This window comes from Schistocerca nitens, chromosome 3, assembly GCF_023898315.1.
Source record: "Schistocerca nitens isolate TAMUIC-IGC-003100 chromosome 3, iqSchNite1.1, whole genome shotgun sequence".
In the NCBI taxonomy this organism is placed as follows: Eukaryota; Metazoa; Arthropoda; class Insecta; order Orthoptera; family Acrididae; genus Schistocerca; species Schistocerca nitens.
The window spans coordinates 446,319,087-446,340,937 of NC_064616.1; the positions used below are offsets into that span (position 1 = coordinate 446,319,087).

Sequence of the window (21,851 nt, forward strand, 5' to 3'; positions counted from 1 at the left end):
GAAGAATGTGGAATAATGTGGTGTGTTAGAATAAAGAATAAAAAAAAACCTGATTTCAGAAAAGAAATGTGTTACGGTACTGAGCGCGCCTCGTACACGTGTTTACGAGGATGAAATATAAGTCTGATGTATCCCTATGAAATAATGGAGAAATTTTGTTAGTAATTAATTTTGCTAAACGTGATACTTTTAACAATTTGGTACGAAATTCAAAATGCATGAGACTCGCTTTGTTGGGTATTTAGTAGTCATCACCTGAAAATAGCCACAAGGCCGAAACTCATCAGTTATGACGAAACAGTAGACTTGCTCTAGACTGAAGTATACTAGGTGGAAAATGAAATGATGCACGAATTTTGAAGACGATGGAACGCGGCAAAAGGAAACTAATCCTTTCTCTTTTTCTGTTTCGTAAAACTACCCGTAAAAAAAAAAGAAACCGTCCAATTAGGTGGTTATGTGACATATAAACAACTTTTTGTAGAATTAGAAACAATTCTTTTCTGGAGGATTAAAAGAAACTCTCTCTGGGCCAAATTCATTTAACTCCGTATAGATTACGTTGATAAATAAACATTCGTTTTTACGAAAAATATGTGTTGACTGTACCCCACTCACGCACTGATCAGGCACTGTTATGGAAGGGAGCGAAGCAGTTTGAGTCTACCTTACGTGAACTTGCATTGCTAGTCTGGCGGTAGTGGTTCAAATGGCTCTGAGCACTATGGGACTTAACTACTGAGGTCATCAGTCCCCTAGAACTTAGAGCTACTTAAACCTAACTAACCTAAGGACATCACACACATCCATGCCCGAGGCAGGATTCGAACCTGCGACCGTAGCAGTCGCGCGGTTCCAGACTGTAGCGCCTAGAACCGCTCTGCCAGTCTGGCGGTAGTTCTGGTTCCATGTTTGTCTTCACTCACGTATTACCGTGAAGGCTATTTATGTTTTGTAGGAAGTTTTGTTACTAAGTCTCGTGGATCCTTGCGTTTGTCACGCTATCGGCATTGTGGCGAGTGCAATAATTAATAAAGTTGTGCCTTTTTCCATCCTTTGTTCAGGGCTTCTTTACTTCGAAGGGATCCAACGGGATTTCCTCGTTCATTTCCCGCTCTCCTGTGCAGCATAAACAACCTTAAAAACGGTAAAACATTTTACGACATGGTCTTAAAAAGCAGTGTATTGACATGTTTCTAACAATGCGTGTCTGATCTAGATGCAGTGGGTGGGGCCACTCGGCGTACAACTCAAAGAGCTTATTAAGTGGCATGTGAAGAAGTGAACCATTCATGTGGACAGCGGATTTGGTTCGGTGGCCTCCACGCGTACAAATTTTGTCAGCCTGAGATATACGCGTCTTCCTCTCTCTCTCTCTCTCTCTCTCTCTCTCTCTCTGTGTGTGTGTGTGTGTGTGTGTGTGTGTGTGTGTGTTTGGGGGGGGGGGGGTGTCGAGCGTAAAGTTTCAGTCCCTAGCGCGCGCGCCCTCTGGTTTCGTCCGGCGAATCACGTCTGCGCTTTGTGTTACTTAATAACTTGGCGTTCTTTGTCACTGTGCTTGCATACACAGAAGCTCTTAATCAAAAACTCGTGTTATTACATGCTGTTTCACGTAGCGTTTGGTAAATCGTGAGCCTCCAGTTGTTTGAAGTTTGTTTCAGTTTGAAGCAGTGAATTTTTCGGCTGGTGGATATAGTTTGTGTCGAAAACAGGCTTTTGTTCTTTCCGTGCATTGAATGAGTCAGTATCTTCAAGGGATTGACGCAGTTTCGGAGCTCCTGTGTTTTGCTTCAAACAATGGGAGTATGAGTGTGTCCCATTAAAAATGTTTTTTACTATACGTGGAGTTAGTGTGGGGGCTGGGTTGCCGCGATTGCTAAAGCACTGGATTAACAGTCTGGAGAAGAGGGGTTTAAATCTGCACTTCTGTTTCTCTAAATTGCTGAAGGCGAATGCCAGTACGATTCCTTTCCAGAAGGATATCACTGATTTCGTTTTCCATCCTTTCCCAATCAGAGTTCGTTCCTTGTCGTCAAATAATTTCGTCGTCGTTAAACTCCAATCCTTACTTGTGAACTTCGTGGGTAAAAAGCTAGAGACTTAATTATTTCTTGCTGTGGTTTGGTAACGCGTACCTCTACTGCGTTATTGTATCATTACTGACGAAAATTAAATTAAATTAAATCCATCGACAGATACAAACTGGGTCTCGGGCTGGGCACGAAATAGGATCTTGACCGTAAAGAGGTAATTCTGTAGCGACTATACCTGTGCTCGCTCTATTTTTAATGTGATGTGAGCCTCGGGATTTTTGTTCAATTAACAAAGTATTTTCCAGTGCCGACATCATAACTGGGTTTCAGGTTGGCTGGTGATTGGGGGGGAAGTGACCAAACAGCGAGGTCATCGGTCCCATCGGATTAGGGAAGGATGGGGATGGAAGTCGGCAGTGCCCTTCCAAAGGAACCATCCCGGCATTTGTCTAAAGCCATTTAGGGAAATCTTGGAAAACCTGAGTGAGAATGGTCAGACACTGGTTTGAACCGTCGACCTCCCGTAAGCGAGTCCATTGTGCTAACCACTAAGCCACCTGGCTCTGTGAGTTTCAGGTATGTACATATTTGTGAACATGAGCACGTAAATCTTTGCGAGACTTCGTTTAATTGGTGCATTAATTAACAATTCTGTTAAGGAAGTGCACGTATTTTTCAAGTACTGAAACTTACTTAGTCCTTGTACAGCAGGATGTGTCCAGGCTCGATAAAACTGGAAAGTTTAGAGTTTTTAACATGACACCAGACCTTCAAGTCTTCAGTACGCAAACTAGGAGTACACATTGTGACTTTAAAATTCCAAATAATTCTCAATGTACGTCAAACGTTTTGTTGTTGTGTTTCATCTAAAGTATGTGCAATAAAATGAAAAAAAATACTAAACAGTCGTAATATACGTTATCTGGGGAAAGCTGAAGAATTGATATCTGTCTAGGGTCTGGTAATTTTTGTGAAGAATAGAGCAGGAACGTCTCAAAATACAGTAGTAATGTAAATTTTTTTGCAGAGAATTCAAGATTAAATTAAAAGTGAAGATCAAACAGACTGCGTTTTCTTTCGCTTGTATATTAGCCGTCGACGTATGCTGTGCTTTACGGGTGCTGCGGATGACAACAAAAATGGTCCTGGTACGAAATGAAATGGCACCCCAAACCATAACCCTCGGTTGTCAGGACGTATGGCGGGTAACTGTCAGGTTGGTATGCCATCGCTGTCTGGAGCGTCTCCACACACGTCTTCGGAGTGGAATCTCACTGACTGGAGTAAAATTGTCTTTAATAAAGAGTTCCGTTTCGAACTGAGCTCTGGTGACCAGGGAAGATGTCTGAAGACACCCCGGACAGCCGTGGGATACTGATCTACCAGTCACGCGCCATACGTCCGACAACCAAGAGTGAGGCCCTCTGTTAGAGAGTATTCGGTGCACTGTCTGTTCTGACACACTTGGGCTCTGCCCAGCAATAAAGTCTGATATTAGAGCCGCCACAGATCGCCGCCTGTCCTGTTTTACCAGTGTGCCCAGTCTACGTTGTCCGACGTCTGTCATGAGAGTTAGCCGCCCAACCGCATGACGTCTGGACGTGGTCTCCCCCTGGTTTCGCCACGTGTTGAAGACATCACAGCACTCCTCGAACACTCGACAAGCCGTGCAGTTGCCGAAATGTTCGTGCGGCACGCCCACTGATACTGCATGCAATCTCCTAGAAGGGTTTATATCGATTCTAGGTCGTTGGTCATAATGTTCTGACTGAGCAGTGTACATACCTAGGTGATGAATATGAATTTTTTCAAGCACTCTATCTTTTGTGTAATATGTTTTGAGGCTCCTTGGCATCCCTTGACGGCTGGAGCGTGGGAAGAATGATTGCTCTTAAGCCTTTGTTCGAACCATAACTTGTCCTATTAAATATTCACGGTGTTTACTGGAGCTGTACACAGCGGGTTGAAGCTTCGCGGATCGGAATTTTCTGAAAAGACTTTCACGAAATACTAGGCATCTTTCTTAGGACGTCTTCCACCTGAGATTTTGTTTTAACAGTTTAATTCTTCCTTATGGAAAGCGATGTGAATATTGGCGATGCCCTTCCTTGTGTACAGCGCATGTATCCTGTTAGTCATAAACTTCAGCAACATGCAACTGTTGTCTGTACGCAATCGTTTGTTCAAGCAATCTCCTTCGTATAGAAACGGCAGCTTATCAGTAACTTGCCTAGTCGTCGAAATCTGTCATTCACTTAACGCATATGTGAACCTATATTTATTCCACTTCAACACCTTACCTAGTGTTACTCCCAATTATTTTTATGGAATGAGTGATTACAGTTCGCGCTAAAAAAAATGCGGTAACCTTTGACTAAAAGCTTAATCAGTTACGGACTGTACATACCCTACATTTCTATAAATGACTATTTGCACAGAATTGAGAGTTAGTCCCATATCAGACATGTTACTACGATGTTTACTGGCTCTCTCTCTCTCTCTCTCTCTCTCTCTCTCTCTCTCTCGTTGATAACATTATCACTATCATCACTAGGAAGTCTACAACATCGTCATGGTCCTTAGGCTAGAGAGAGAGAGAGAGAGAGAGAGAGAGAGAGAGAGAGAGAGAGAGAGAGAGGGCACTGGTCGGCGTCAAAGAATTAGTGAACAGTGTAGTACTAGCTTGTTTATATTATTAAATAAGTTCTTTTTAAGAATGTAGGAACAAAACGTTATTATAGGAAGTTGCTCTATTTAAACAGGCTGTCCTTGTACGCAGGACAGTGAAAAATCTCAGTCCGCCCGTTCTAAGGTAGGTTTTCCGTGATTTCCATAAATTACTTACGTTAAAAGAAGAGCGTATTTTTTTCACCAGACACTGTACAATTTTTTAAAATTTTTTGATGGTACAGCTTAACCTACTGTTACCGTATAACAATAATTCGAGAAATTAAACAATCATGAATAGTTCCACACAAGCCCGTAGACATATGCTACGCGATAAAGGATATATTTCATGTACAACATCGTATACAGACTGACATCTTCATGTCATCCGTTTGCACCTTACATCTGCTGTTACAGTTTCATCTTAATTATTATCTGTATGGGCATGGTTGCTTATGACATCTAACAGGTTTGTTTTGCCCACAGTTGATTGCTAACGCCGTTTCTCGATGTTTGTCACGTGCTGTAATTATGAACACTTCGTTTTACATTACTAAGATACTACATTTTGGGATTCGACATTATATTACGTTTTTTAACAGTGTTATACTGAATATATACGATGTAAATAGCTTTTGTTCAGTCCATGAAATACGTCTCGACATATGTAACGGTGCTGATGTGCGCCACCGATTTATTTATATAATACGTTTTTCACATAACAATTACTTAGAGACAGAAATATTTTTGAAATCGTGTGGATAGTTGCAAGATCCTTGTATTTTTATTCTCTGACTGACTGACTGTTAAAAATTTTTCCACGCAAACTGCACATGTGACAGTTCGTTGAGTGAATGCATAGTGTATTTCGTGGGAAATATTGCAAGGTTTGTTTTCTTAGTGCTTCTGGATAAATGTGAGATTTAAGTAACGTGGTAATGCTTTTGTCCTCATAATCACTTTCACGTCGTGCGCCTTTACATTTTAGGTGAGGAGGTTTGACGACGGTGCTTTGCACAGGTATGCATGACACGTGATTTTTAAATTAATGGCAAGGATGTAGCCTCATATGTTACTAGAGGTGAGTATTATGTCTGTGTTATGGTACGTGCAGTATAGTTGCGTGTTTAGCTTTTTCTTTTCTATCTATGGTGTGTTACGTTTTCACTCACACTTCAGAATTGGCAATGCTTGAAACCGGTAGTGTGAAAAACTAAAAACAAAAAATTTATACACAGTCTGATGGGGAAAAAAGTCGTTTTTAAAATTTATTGAGGTTGTGGGGACTACGCCGAAGTAGTTACGTAATTTAAATGCTGGGACTATGTCTGCTATAAGGCCACGGCCATTTGGCTGACCCCTTGTCGAACTAGACCTGTAAATGCCTGTATATATGAATCATTTGTCAGGCGCAGAACTGATTTATTTATTTTTTGCTTGGTTTTGTTAATTCTTGGTGGCTCGAAGTGTCGCGTTTCCAGCGTGCTAAAGTGTCTCAGAGGCTGCGCGCAGTGTAAACGTTGGTATACTTGCTGGCTGAAGAGCTGTTTCGTGAGGGAGGCGTGACAGACGAGGGACGGGGACAAGAAGCTGCGCTTGATACGGGACAGCAAGAGCCCTTGGCTCTGCGTGCTCTACATCTTCCGCCTCCTTCCACTCGAGCGCCCGTTTGTGGCGCCCTACTCCCATCCCTTTCATTGTACGTACATAGGATCAGACCGCAGTCGTTTAATGCTTATTTCAAGAAAGGGAAGCATTCACAGATAATTGTAAAATATGCGAGAAATCGAGTCAGCAGAATGCATCAGTCCCGATTTCAATCTTAGTACACAGAATTCCGTAAGAGAAGTGCCACTGGCTTTTTCCAATTATTATGGCTGGTAATTAATTTTAATGGAGGAGGGAAAACTGAATACATTATGTTTTTTTTTTAAATACGAAGAGAGGCGTCGTGGAAAAAACTGAGATAATATTGACAGGGGAAGCTTCGAGATTTATATCATAATTATTTAGTTTCTCCTTATTTTCATTTTACCATTTATATCGTTTCGGAACACACGTTGGTACTATTTCAGAACTAATGGAGCATCTGCCTTTTTCAGGTCCAGAAAGACGCATCCAGGCCCAGTTGTACACCTTAGCGATAACCCGCTCGACGCAAGTAAGGTAAGATTCAGACGATGATTGTTGACGAGCAAGATGCTCAAAAAATTTAGTAATTCAGCTCGCATGCAACAAAGCTGTAGAGAGATTATCTCACGTATACAGGGTGAATCACCTTAAACTTGCATCGCAGATATTGCGGAAATGAAAAGTGCTACTGATCTGCGATTTTCACAGAACGGGTTGGTAGTCAGGAAATCGTATTTTTAGATGATGATGATGATGATACTCAGAAACTGTATTTTTTGTGTAAACATACTTTTTAAATGGAACAATGCCTAGTGACATTAACAAACTAATAATAAGGTTAATTAGAATGTCTTTCGTGTTTACTGCACAATTCTAGTGAGAGCCGTTTACGAGATATCGTAATTTGACAAGTTCACACACCGACACTTGTACAATACCTGTGGTAGCACACACTAAAGAACAACAGAAGTGCATACAGTAATTACGTGTATTCTGACCATCACAGGCTATGTTCAGAATGAACACCGGCATAAATACGGCCTTGCATATGATCGGTTGTAACTGATATGTCCTTGTAAACAGCATCTTTGAGCTTTCTTCAAAGAAAAAAGTTAAATCCGGAGTGAACGGGCCGTCCAAGGTATAGGTACTCTGCGTCCAATCCAACGACTTGGAAACAAATTGGAATTTTGTGGAAAGTCTTATGGGACCAAACTGCTGACGTCATCGGTCACTAAGCGTACGCACTACGTAATCTAACTTTAACTCCCCCCTGCGGGTTCGGGGGTAAGAATAGGCCCGCGGTATTCCTGCCTGTCTTAAGAGGCGACTAAAAGGAGTCTCAAATGTTTCGGCCTTATGTGATGGTCCCCTCTCGGGTTTGACCTCCATCTTTCTAAATTCTTCCGAAGAGCGAGCCAATTGGGGAAGGGCGCCTTACATGGTGCACTGTATCCGTCGTGCAATTAGACCTTTAGCCGGCTTTCTCGTCGTTGCAATGGTGTCCCACTCGTTTTCGATCTCTTGGGCGATTACCACGCTGCACTCTGCAGTGTTTCTTTTAACTGCGACGACGACCTTGGACAGTTTTGCATCTAAGATCCAGCACGGTAGCCAGCCCGTTGTGGTGGGGCCGCCATGTACCCTCTTGGTTGTAGCCCCCTGACAACACAGGGATCGCTCTACTGATGCCTGCGCCGTTAACTCCCCACGTATGCCAAGGAGTAGATGCCCATCTCCTTGGGGCATCAGGACTCCCGGCAATGGCCATCCTGCCAGGTGGCTATTGCTGCGGCTGGGTGGCGCCCGTGGGGAGGGCCCTTGGTCGGAGTAGGTGGCATCAGGGCGGATGACCCGCAATGAAGCGTGGTACATCATCTCTCGCTGGTGGGCCTCCACCAGCAGTCTCTAAGCGATCGAGGTCTAACTTCAACGGCAGGAAATACGAACCACGATCATTTCCCTCCCTGGCCACTCCATGGGAGGAACGTATGGCAAAAGAAGGCAGTGGAGACTATTCACCCCGGTTCCTTGTGTGTACGCGAGTTGATGGGGAATCGTTTATGTCAACCAAGCCCCAGTTTTTTGTGGAGCATTTAGAGGACAAGTTCGGGGAGGTGGAGGGCTTGTCCAAGATGCGCTCTGGTTCTGTGTTCATCCAAACGGCATCCTCTGCCCAGTCACGGAGGTTGCTCAATTGTGACAAGTTGGGGGATGTTTCAGTTAGCATCACGCCGCATAAGAGTCTCAACATGGTCCAGGGTATTATATTCCACAGGGATCTTCTTCTGCAGTCCGACGATGAATTACGCGCCAACCTCGAACGACGAGGTGTTCACTTCGTCCGGCGCGTCCATCGGGGTCCGAGGGATAATCAGGTAGCCACCGGTGCCTTCATCTTGGCCTTTGAGGGTGATGTATTACCCGAAAAGGTTAAGGTGATGGTTTACCGTTGTGATGTGAAGCCATATATCCCTCCTCCGATGCGGTGTTTTAAATGCTGGAAGTTCGGGCACATGTCATCTCGCTGTACTTCCAGCATCACGTGTCGGGATTGTGGACGTCCTTCGCATCCTGATACTCCATGTGCCCCGCCTCCTATCTGTGTTAACTGCGGAGAACACCATTCCCCCTGCTCGCCGGACTGTCGGATCTTCCAGAAGGAAAGGAAGATAATGGAATATAAGACCCTGGACCGCCTGAGCTACACCGAGGCAAGGCGGAAATATGAGCGGCTACATCCCGTGCCCATGACATCCTCCTATGCCGCTGCTGCAACAGCGATCCGATCCTCTCCCGTGTCGTCACGTACTGTTGCTTCTCAGCTATGTCACAATGAACCGGCCCCCTTGGTTGTGGGGGGCACTTCCCCCTATGTTGCTCCATCTACTCCAGGAGCAACACCACCCCAACCATCGGGGACATTCGTCCCCCCTTCCCAGCCGGAGAAGCGTGGGGCTTCTTCGGCTACTCTAGCCAGGAAGGGGTCCCTTGGGGCCCTCCCTTCCCAGGCTTCGCCCAGTGTCAAAGCGGAAACCCGCAAAGGTTTGAAACAACAACCGGTCGCTGGTCATAGGGCTTCACGGTCGTCGTCCGTCCCTGAGACTGACCCAGTGGGGCCCTCCCAGCCAGACCCTCCAAAGGCACAGCGTGCGAAGCAGTTGAAGAAAAAGGCTCCCAAGCATCCTGACATTGCGGTGGCACCTGTCCCACCGCAACCTTCAAACTCTGCGTCTGAGGACGAGGTGGAGATACTGGCGTCCGCTGAGGACCTCGATCTCGCCAGTCCCTCCGACGCCATGGAAAGCACTGGCACAGGTGCTCACTTCGAGGCAGCAGGTGACCCAGCGGCGTAATCTGCCTTCCCCGTCCCGTCACGCCTTTCCCAGCCATGGCCAATACCATCCTCCAGTGGAACTGCAGCGGTTTCTTCCACCATCTAGCTGAGCTCCGCCAACTTATCAGCCTTCACCCTTTCTTCTGCATTGCTCTCCAGGAAACTTGGTTTCCAGCAATGCGAACCCCCGCCCTCCGTGGCTATCGGGGTTATTATAAGAACCGAGCAGCTTATGAAAGGGTGTCTGGTGGCGTCTGCACATATGTCCTTCACACTCTGCACAGCGAGTCTGTCTCTCTCCAGACGCCTTTAGAGGCTGTCGCTGTACGCGTGTGGACGCCACAGGCTGTTACCGTCTGCAGTCTTTACATTCCACCGGATGGTGATGTCTCGCAGCATGTCCTGGCTGCACTGGTCGCCCAATTGCCGCCACCTTTCTTGCTATTGGGCGACTTCAACGCCCATAACCCTCTGTGGGGTGGGTCAGTGGCAACAGGTCGAGGCGCCATCGTTGAGAATTTATTGTCGCAGCTCGATCTCTCGCTGTTAAATGATGGTGCCTTCACACACTTCAGTGCGGCGCATGGCACCTACTCCGCCATTGACCTTTCAATCTGTAGCCATAGCCTCTTACCGTCTGTCCAATGGAGTGTGCATGACGACCTGTGTGGTAGTGACCACTTTCCGCTCTTTTTGTCACTACCACAGCGTCACTCTTCCGGGCGCCCTAGCAGATGGGCTATGAATAAGGCTGACTGGGACTTGTTCTCCTCCACTGCCGCTTTTGAGCCTCTCTCTACTGATGACATTGATGCGGTGGTTCAATCGATCACCACCGGCATCGTTACTGCCGCCGAATCAGCCATTCCCCGTTCCTCTGGGTCCCCTCGGCGGCGGACTGTGCCTTGGTGGTCGCCTGAGATCGCTGAAGCGATTAAAGATCGCCGGCGGGCGCTCCAGCGTCACAAGCGACATCCCTCCATAGACCACCTTATCGCCTTCAAACGGCTGCGTGCGCGGGCCCGCCTCCTTATCCGCCAAGGCAAGGAGGAGTGCTGGGAGCGGTATGTATCCACCATTGGCCTCCATGTCACTCCATCGCAGGTCTGGGCCAAGATTCGACGCGTCTACGGCCATCGGACCCCTGCCAGCGTCCCTGCGCTCTCACTGAATGGAGCAGTTTGTACTGACTCCGACGTCATTGCAAATCGCTTAGCAGAGCATTTTGCTATGAGTTCCGCCTCTGCGAATTACCCCCAGGCCTTCCGCTCCATTAAAGAGCGGATGGAACGTCGGAGCCTTTCGTTTCGCACCAACCACACAGAATCTTACAATGCTCCATTTAGTGAGTGGGAATTTCGCAGTGCCCTAGCTGCTTGCCCTGATACCGCTCCTGGGCCAGATGGCATCCACTGTCAGATGCTGAAACACCTTTCAGTGGACTGCCAGCGGCGCCTTCTCGATCTTTACAACCGTCTTTGGGTCGAGGGGGAGTCTCCGTCGCAATGGCGGGAAGGCATTGTCATCCCCGTTTTGAAACCTGGAAAGAACCCTCTGGAGGTGGACAGCTACCGTCCCATTAGCCTCACCAACGTTCTTTGCAAGTTGCTTGAACGGTTGGTGAGCCGGCGCTTGAATTGGGTACTGGAGTCTCGGGGCCTTCTGGCTCCGTCTCAGGGTGGGTTCCGTAAAGGCCGCTCCGCCACCGACAATCTGGTGAGCCTGGAGTCGGCCATCCGTGCTGCCTTTGCCCGCCGTCAGCACCTGGTCGCTGTCTTTTTCGACATGCGGAAGGCGTACGACACGACATGGCGTCATCACATCCTTTCTACGCTTCATGGATGGGGTCTTCGTGGTCCTCTGCCGATTTTTATCCGCAATTTTCTGTCGTGTCGTACCTTCCGCGTGCAAGTCGCGGCCTCGTATAGTTCCTCCCACGTCCAGGAGAACGCTGTGCCACAGGGTTCTGTTTTAAGTGTCTGCCTGTTTTTAATAGCCATTAACGGGCTTGCTGCGGCCGTGGGAACTTCTGTCTCCGCTTCCCTGTATGCTGACGACTTTTGCCTTTACTACAGCTCTACTGGCATTGCAGCTGTTGAACGTCAGCTACAGGGCGCTATCCGCAAGGCGCAGTCTTGGGCTGTAGCGCATGGGTTTCAGTTTTCGGCAGCCAAGACCCGCGTTATGCATTTCTGCCGGCGCCGAACAGTCCATCCTGAGCCGCGGCTTTATCTTGCCGACGAACTGCTTGCTGTGGTGGAGACCCACAGGTTTTTGGGGGTGGTTTTCGATGCCCGGTTGACTTGGCTGCCTCATATCCGGCAGCTCAAACAGGCGTGTTGGCGGCATCTAAATGCTCTGCGATGTTTGAGCCACACCCGCTGGGGCGCCGACCGCTCTACCCTGTTACGGCTCTACCAGGCGTTAATCCAGTCCCGCCTGGATTATGGGAGCCTGGCTTATGGCTCAGCCTCCCCATCTGCGTTACGGGTGCTGGACCCAATTCTCCACAGCGGGATACGCCTTGCCACTGGTGCTTTCCGCACCAGCCCTGTGGACAGCGTACTAGTGGAGGCAGGTGTACCTCCACTGCGGTTCCGACGCCAACGTTTGCTGGCCGCTTATGCTGCCCATGTTCTAAGCTCGCCCGGGCATCCTAACTATCGTCTCCTGTTCCCGCGATCGGTCGTCCGTCTGCCAGAACGTCGGCCCCGCTCTGGTTGTACAATAGCGGTCCGCGTCAAAGAGCTTCTCGGCGGGCTTGGGTTTTTCCCTGTTCCACCTCCTTTCCGGGCGCCTCTGCGTACACCCCCGTGGTGTGTTCCTCGCCCTTGCCTTCGGCTCGACTTGGCACAGGGCTCGAAGGACTCGGTCCCTCCAGAGGCCTTCCGCCGCCGCTTTTATTCCATCCTGGCCACGTATCAGGGCTCTGGCATTGTTTACACCGACGGTTCGATGGTTGCTGGTCGTGTCGGGTATGCGCTAACTCTAGGGGACCATTCCGAACAACGTTCCTTGCCGGATGGCTGCAGCGTTTACACTGCTGAGCTGGTCGCCATCTTTCGTGCCCTAGAGTATATCCGCTCCTGCTCAGGTGAGTCCTTCGTTATCTGTAGCGATTCCCTGAGCGGTTTACGAGCTCTCGACCAGTGTTTTCCTCGTTCTCGTCTGGTGCTGGCTATCCATGAGTCCCTGCATACTCTTGCGCGTTGCGGCCGCTCTGCGGTCTTCGTGTGGACCCCAGGCCATGTCGGGATCCCCGGCAACGAGAATGTTGACCGGCTGGCGAAAGAGGCGACTAGTGCACCATCTCTGGACGTTGGCCTCCCAGAGACAGATTTGCGAGCATTCCTACGCCGCAAAATTCTGGACCTTTGGGACACTGAATGGCGCGCCCTGCCTTCACGCAACAAACTTCGGGCCATCAAGGGGGCTACCGGTGTGTGGCGCTCCTCCTTGCGGGTCTCTCGCAAGGAGTCTGTTGTCCTCTGCCGGCTGCGCATTGGGCACACTCGGCTGACACACGGCCACTTATTGCGCCGTGAGGACCCGCCTCTGTGTCGCTGCGGCTCCGTTTTATCTGTGGTGCACATTTTATTGGAGTGTCCGCTTTTAGCTGTGCTCAGGCAGACGTTCGCACTGCCTGACACGCTCCCTGCCCTTTTACTAGATGACTCTGCCATGGTGGACTTAGTTTTGCGTTTTATTCGGGCAGGGGGTTTTTATAGTTTAATCTGAGTGTTTGTTTTTTAGCGTTGATTCTGGCTTCTAGCCTCTGATTTTAAACTGAGTTTTTAATGTGTTCTTGGTGGTTGGCTTTTCCTCTTTTTTTCTCTATGGTCGGCCAACCACCGTCACACTCTGTGTGTTTTACTTTGTTTTGTCTGATCTCTGTCGGAGTCTTTCTCGTCCTGTGTCGTCTGACGTCTTTCCTGCTGTTCGTTTTTTATTCTCTTTGGGCGGTTTTAATTTTTTGGAAAAAGGGACCGATGACCATCGCAGTCTGGTCCCTTTCAATCCCACAAACCAACCAATCTAACTTTAACTTACGCTAAGGACAAAACACACACACACACACACACACACACACACACACACACACACACACACACACACACACACACACGCCCGAGGGAGGACTCGAACCACCGACGGGGGGAGCCGCGCGATTTGGAAACAATTCGTGAAGACATGCCGTAGTACTTGTGCACTATGGGCTGGACAGCCATCATATTGGTGCCTCAGGTTCCTCCTAATCTGCAGAGTCTGTGAAGACGGTCTGTTACGAGGCTGCGATACATGTGCGCGTTCAGTCTTCCGTCTATGAATCACAGTCCTATGAGATAATGGTTCACAATCCCACACCACACGTTTACACCCCACGGACTTTGACTTTCCTCCTGTCAAGGCCAGCAGGGATTGTCCACGGACCAATAGTGCATGTTTCGGTGGTTTGCGTGACCATCATTGGTAAACGTAGCTTCATCACTAAACAAGATACAACGTACATCTGGAGTATCCAGTCTTAATGTCCCTGTACAGAAGTTAACACGATTCTCATAACCGTTTCCATGCGGCTCTTGATGGAGGGAGATATGATACGAATGGAACCTATGTCGATGGAGAATGCGTAGGACACTTGCCTGACATGCTACTTCCTCTTGCGATTGTGCGGGAGCTAACGTGCAGACAACTGCAATAGCATCAAGAACATTAATTTTCACCTCTTCTGTCGTCATTTTGTTTCCTTCTGTTACGTTGTCTAGGTGTTACATTACCATTTTCACGTAACTGGTTAAGGAGGTTGATAAATAATAGCCAAGATGGTTGACTTCTATTGGGATATCTTGCCGCAGACACCGTACAAAAACGAAATGCATTCTTTCTACACTCTCCGTATACTATGTCTGTTTTTTTCTGCTTTGGTAAATCTCACCGTCCACTTAACCCCTCCCGCTTGGACTGTCACACATTGACTATAAACTCAAAGAATGCACAAGCACACTGTAAGCAAACAGAACAGCGTCGTACCTTGCAGCTACGCAGGTTGAATGACACAACCAAGCGTCGGTGTGGAAACTTTTCAAAATACGATATCCCGTAAACGACTCGCACTAGAATCCTACAGCAAACACCACTGTCATTCTAATTTACCCTACTTTTAGTTTGTTAGTGTAAATAGGCATTGTTCCATTTGAAAAAGGGTTTGTTTGCATAAAAAATACACTTTCTAAGTAGTATTACAATCTGCAGCTTGGCTGACAGTACGAACCCATGGCCACCAACCTATTCTGTGAAACCTACACATCAATAGCGCTTTCCATTTCCGCAATATTTCAGGCGCAAGTTTTAGGTGATTCACTCTGTATATTGATGCTGCTACTTCTAATAGGGGTAAAGCGATTGATCGGTCAGAAGCTCAATGAGTGCAAAAAGTTTTACATTATCACTGTCATCATTGTGGTGTATGCAGTGCGGTACACAACACACCACTGACGGTTTAGGCGTTAGGCCTGTTCCGACTGGCCAGCTGCTGTCTTGTATACAGTACAAGGAGCCATCTATGATGGTGGGAGAGGCGGTCAGCATGTCGGTAGTCCCTTCAGCCGTACCTTTCATGTTGAGGTTACTCGCGTCCACTTTAAATAAATGTTCTGAGAAAGGATTTCACTTTGAGAAAACGCAATTAATTCTCTTCTCTCTCTTTTTTCACCCATAAATACTCTACTGGTCATTAAAATTGCTACACCAAGAAGAAATGCAGATGATAAACGGGTATTCATTGGACAAATATATTATACTAGAACTGACATGTGATTACATTTTCACGCAATTTGGCTGCATAGATCCAGAGAAATCAGTACCCAGAACAACCACCTCTGGTCGTAATAACGGCCTTGATACGCCTGGGCATTGAGTCAAACAGAGCTTGGATGGTGTGTACAGGTACAGCTACCCAAGCAGCTTCAACACGATACCACAGTTGATCAAGAGTAGTGACTGGCGTATTGTGACGAGCCAGTTGCTCGGCCACCATTGACCAGACGTTTTCAATTGGTGAGAGATCTGGAGAATGTACTGGCCAGGGCAGTAGTCGAACATTTTCTGTATCCAGAAAGGCCCGTACAACACCTGCAACATGCGGTCGTGCATTATCCTGCTGAAATGTAGGGTTTCGCAGGGATCGAATGAAGGGTAAAGCTACGGGTCGTAACACATCTGAAATGTAACGTCCATTGTTCAAAGTGCCGTCAATGCGGACAAGAGGTGACCGAGACGTGTAACCAATGGCACCCCATACCATCACGCCGGGTGATACGCCAGTATGGCGATGACGAATACACGCTTCGAATGTGCGTTCACCGCGACGTCACCAAATACGGATGCGACCATCACGATGCTGTAAACAGAACCTGGATTCATCCGAAAAAATGACGTTTTGCCATTCTTGCACCAAGGTTCATCGTTGAGTACACCATCTCGGGCGCTCCTGCCTGTGATGCAGCGTCAAGGGTAACCGCAGCCATGGTCTCCGAGCTGATAGTCCATGCTGCTGCAAACTCGTCGAACTGTTGGTGCAGATGGTTGTTGTCCTGCAAACGTCCCCATCTGTTGACTGATGGATCGAGAAGTGGCTGCGCGATCCGTTACAGCCATAAGGATAAGATGCCTGTCATCTCGACTGCTAGTGATACGAGACACTTGGGATCCAGCAGGGCGTTCCGTATTACCCTCCTGAACCCACCGATTCCATATTCTGCTAACAGTCATTGGATCTCGACCAACGCAAGCAGCAATGTCGCGATACGATAAACAGCAATCGCGATAGGCTACAATCCGACCTCTATAAAAGTCGGAAACCTTATGGTACGCATTTCTCCTCCTTACACGAGGCATCACAACAACGTTTCACCAGGCATCGCCGGTCAACTGCTGTTTGTGTATGAGAAACCGGTTGGAAACTTTCCTCATGTCACCACGTTGTAGGTGTCGCCTACCGGCGCCAACCTTGTGTGAATGCTCTGAAAAGCTAATCATTTGCATATCACAGCATCTTCTTCCTGTCGGTTCAGTATCGCGTCTGTAGCACGTCATCGTCGTGGTGTAGCAATTTTAATGGCCAGTACTTTGTCGGTGAAGTTTCACTATTGTCAGTGGGTTCATTTCATTTTCTGTCGAATAAGAGGTAAACATGGATAATAATACATACGGATTTGTGATTATATTCATAACATTTAACATCATCTATACCTCAACAGGACATTCTGATGTTCATGTAGCTGTCTGCCATTGCACCACAGCTGCTATTCTCTTAAAAGTTGTCATCTGCAACTAGTGTCCGCCCCGGTAGCTGAGTGGTAGTTCGGCGCTAGCGGCCATGCGAAGCGGAGGTCCGATACTTACGCCTGTGCGTTGCGTGCGAGTGTTTGTTTACTTGTGGACTTAGTCTGCGCGCGGGCTAGTAACAACGATCGTGGCGAACAAGTACAGGAAAACTACATTACGATTCAATTTCTGCAAAGACTACGAACGACCAAAGGCCTTAGCAGTGGAACGGTTCATTCGAGAGGACGTCAAGATACCGCCAAACGATATTGTCGGAATTCACCTGTCCATCGTTAGTCCCATGGTGTATGTTAAGATGGTAAATGACGCGGCGTGTGAGAGAATTCTACAGGCGACAAAAGCTGGTCCCCTATTTTGCCATAGCGACGGGAATGTCGGCACGGTAACTGTAGAACATGCTGGTCTGGGTGTACGGACAATACGTGCTTTTGAGCTGCCATTTGAGCTCCCGGCTGGCGAAGTTATCGAGGATTTTAAGCCATACGGCACGGTACATGGTCACACAGCAGAAAGCTGGATACAATTCGCCACATACCCCGTTCTTAACGGAGTGCGACAGATCACTATTGATCTTCAGAAGCATGGACCGTCCTATCTGACAATTGGTGGTTGTCGGGCGGTGGTGATTTACGATGGTCAACCACGTACATGTTCTGGCTGTGGCCAGGAGGGACACCTCAGGTCGAACTGTATGCAACGGCGGATTACGCAACTGCCTTCAGATGTCCGGGAGCCGTCGCCGGCGATGACAGTACTACCGATCACCTATGCCAAAGCCCTCACTGCGTCCGCTGATGACCGAAAGGACACAGCCCCGGTGGAAGATCAAGATGGCACTCTCCGAAACCTTGTAGCAGACGTCGGGATGACAGAGGATGCTGCTCCATCGAGCATACAATCTACGGCGACAACATCAGATGAGACCGAACTCCCACCAAGCACACCGATAGTACACGAAGCAGTTCCAGCCACTACGGATGCTGTTCCGTCTGGAACGCACTCTGTGACGACAACATCAGTTTCGACCGAACTCCCGCCAAGTACAACGATGGGACTCGAAACACTTCCAGTTCCTACGGATGCTTTTCTGTCTGGCAGCCGTGATTCCCTACAATCTGAGGACACGGAAGGAAGATCACGCAAACAATTTTCCCCGAAAAGGAGGAAACGGCGTCGTCGCTCGACATCTCCTAGGGATGACTCCCCTTGCCCCGACGACGATGTGCCTGTGGACCAAGACGACACAACAGCCTCTACGAAACAGGATGAGGCAATGGAAACTGTTCGATCAGACCCGCAGCGGTCTGTCATATTGACGGTACCGGGACGTGGTGATGCTGAAGAGGACTCACAACCAGTTGGCTCTCCAGACGCAGATGCTGTGGCTATGGACACGAATATATCACTGCCTGCAAAGATGTGGTATGACGGTATTGAGGAGGCGCCGGACGTCATACAGAGGCAGCCGGCACTCACGAAGACGGCCTAATAATTGCTGAAGGTGAAGGGAGAGGGGCGAGAGAACGTCTTCTAACTCAGCCCCCAGCGCCGATGCAGGGAGATGTTGCGCCTCGACGGAGTGGGATTCAACGCCATGCGAACCGTATTGCGACATGAAATATAAATGACGTGCGTTCACCGGCCAAAATACACCTACTGAAGGAGACGATTTGGGCATCTGATGTGGATATTGCTTTGCTGCAGGAAGCCCACATAGCTGCACTCCCATACATCGCAGGCTACCAATCCTATTCGTCACATGGAGATCACAATGGGAGTGGGGTGGCAGTTTACGTGCGAGATGGCTTCCCAGTGGAAAACGTGTGTTACCTTCCGTCGGCCAGGGGAATGGCTTTCACGACGTTTGGGACACGCATCATCAATCTTTATGCACCGTCGGGAAACAATCGGCGGCGGGAAAGCGCGATTTTAATCAGAAGACATTGCCCCACTTTTCCATGGACGTTATGAATGTGTAATAATTGGTGGAGATTTCAACTGTGTTCTCAGCCAGAAAGACCAATGGCCGCAAGCAAACATCAGCCAAGAGTTGCGAATCGTTGTCAACGACCTTGTACTTAGTGACACGTGGCAATTACGACATGGAGATGCACCGGGATACACCTATGTGACAAGTCATTCGGCGAGCAGGTTAGATCGCATTTATATCTCACGGGCTCATGCAACTGATGTCCAGGACGCGGAACGCTGGCCATTGGCATTTTCCGATCACAGCGCTTACATCTGTACGGTGCTTCTTCCCCGTAGAGAGGTGTGGAACAGTAAGGCCCCGTGGAAATTAAACATTCAACATCTACATGATCCTGAATGCCGTCAACGGATCCTTGAGACATGGACGATGTGCGAGCGAAGGGTTGGAAGGTATGCGACGAAGCTTGATTGGTGGCTGACTTGTACTAAACCAACCGGCGCTTCGCCGTACGTTGATCTCATATAGCAGGGAGATAGCAGAATGGCGCCGCCGTACGACCGACTTTTATTTTGCAGCGCTGCGCGACCTGGACGACGGTCCGCCGGGACAGGACGTTTGGCTCGAACGCAAAAGGATAAAAGCTAAACTAGTGGCTTTAGCTCGGAAACATCTTCAGGGAACCATGGTGCGCGCCAGATGTCACGATACGATAATGCACGAGATTCCTTCCATGCACCACGTCGTGAATGAACAAAAGCACCGACGACGCGTTTTGGTACGGGAATTAATTACCCGCGAAGACCGAAGAGTGACGCGTCAAGCGGACATTGTCTCTGCATTCGTCGACCATTACCAACACATCTATCGGGAAGAAGCAGCCCCTGTCGATGACCTCGAGCGTATAGCCACATACGTCTCCCGTACACTGACGGTGGAAGCCGCGGGAACCTTATTGGAAGCCATTAGCTGTGAGGAAGTACATGATGCGATCGCAAAGGGTGCGTTGAATAGGTCCCCAGGCATTGATGGACTTCCTGCTGAATTTTATCGAGAATTTCGCAACGAAATGGCACCGCGATGGACGGAAATGTACAACGAGATGTTAAATTCCGATGCGCCTATTCCACCGGCTTTTATGGAAGGCCTCTTGGTGCCAGTACATAAACCGAAGCCAGGAATTACGGTCACACATTATCGCCCCATCACCCTGCTTAATGCTGACTATAAGATCTTTGCACGGTTGCTAGCGTCCCGATGTCGTATATTAATTCGTAGCGTTCTCTCTCCAGAACAGACGACACCGGGTGAATGTGCAAACAGCTACTGCCGAATGCCGTGATGTGATAGCGCTGGCGGAGGAGTGCCGGCTTAAAGCGGCGATGGTGGCGGTTGATTTGGACAGTGCTTTTGATAAGGTGCGCGACAACTATCTGTACGCTGTACTGGAACAAATGGGATTTCCAAACCATTTTACTGGTCTCATTAGAAGGATTTATGGGGGGCGCACAATCCTTGGTACAGGTTAATGGGCGTATAGCAGGGCCCATTCAAATTCGACGATCCATTCGCCAGGGCTGCCCTCTTTCGATGCTGCTGTTCGCGATAGCGTTGGAACCATTGATTGGGAGGCTAACAAATTCTCTTTCTGGGATGGAACTTCGGGGCTACACCTTCAAATGTCGTGCCTATGCGGACGACCTGCTGCTGCTCGTTCGTTCTGAGGAAGAGGTGAAGACGGTCCTTGAACTGTTGTTGGACCACAGTGTGACGGCGGGTAGTGCAGTGAACATGAACAAATCGGCAGCAATGCCGGTTGGAAGGGGCCTTACGCCGGAAGAAATCAGTCCGTTTCCTTATGTGCAACGATTCCGCTATCTCGGCATAGACTTTACCTCATCTGTAAAACATACTGCGGCAGTTAACTACCGACGTATTTTACAGACAACACGTACCATGGTCCGACAACATCTCCTGCGGTGCCTTGATCCTTTGCAGCGAGTGGAATATCTGAACACTTATGTGGTTTCTCGAATGGTGCATATTTCGCAGATCCTGCCCCTACCACTCACGCTCGGACGTCGACTTCAATCAGCACTAGGCTATTTTGTGATGATTGGGTCGCCCCTCAAGGTGCGATACGCAACGCTCACGCTCCCTACGGACAAGGGGGGACTCGGACTTACGAATGTTCACTGCCGAGCGACGGCGCTCCTTCTAGCCACGATGTACAAGCAGTGGCGTAGCGGGCGTGATTCCCTTACATCCCGCTTACTGGATCTCCTAGTTCCAGCGTCCCTCACACCTCCGGTGGCGGTGGGCAACATTACGCCACATTTTGCGCATGTATCAACATTTATCGTGGAACTTAGTTATATCAGAGACGAGCTTCCGCGCACGAGACCACTATGCGCGAAGGATTTTTATGTTTGGCTGCTACGACGGATAAGTCGTAATGTCATTGAACTCAAACACCCCAAGTTGCATTGGCCGAAGATTTGGAGACATGTGCACCAAAAATTCCTTCCTACCTTCGTTCGGGCACTGTGGTTCTCTGTCACGTGTGGCAAGTTCAACACCAACCAACGGCTCCATGCAATTGGACTAGTGGACACTCCACTATGCCCGAAATGTCGCCAAGTGGATGACGACCATCACCGTTTAACTTGTATCGCGGTGGAGGACGTATGGCTCCTAGGAAGACAGATGGTGGCTTGCTACCTCCGTGTGACCCCGCAACATATTACACCTGCTTCCTTTTTACATCCGGAAAGTGACTACTTTCCGGCGACTAAATCACAGTCGATCATCTGGGTCAAAGGTTGGACGATCGCGTACCTCTATGGGGATGCTGCCAAGTCGCGACTCGACTTTTGGTATTTCTTGCAGCAAGCCCACAATGAGG

At 48.5% G+C, this 21,851-nt stretch overlaps 1 protein-coding gene across 3 annotated transcripts in view; it reads left to right on the forward strand.

Moving 5' to 3' along the window:
- LOC126248377 (syntaxin-binding protein 5) overlaps window positions 1-21,851 on the forward strand; it is a 1,030,224-nt gene that overhangs the window by 634,596 nt on the left and 373,777 nt on the right. For all 3 annotated transcript variants that reach the window (XM_049949310.1, XM_049949311.1, XM_049949312.1), the window contains exon 5: window positions 6,803-6,866. In XM_049949310.1, coding sequence (XP_049805267.1) covers window positions 6,803-6,866 — 64 coding nt within the window. The remainder of the gene's footprint in view (window positions 1-6,802; window positions 6,867-21,851) is intronic.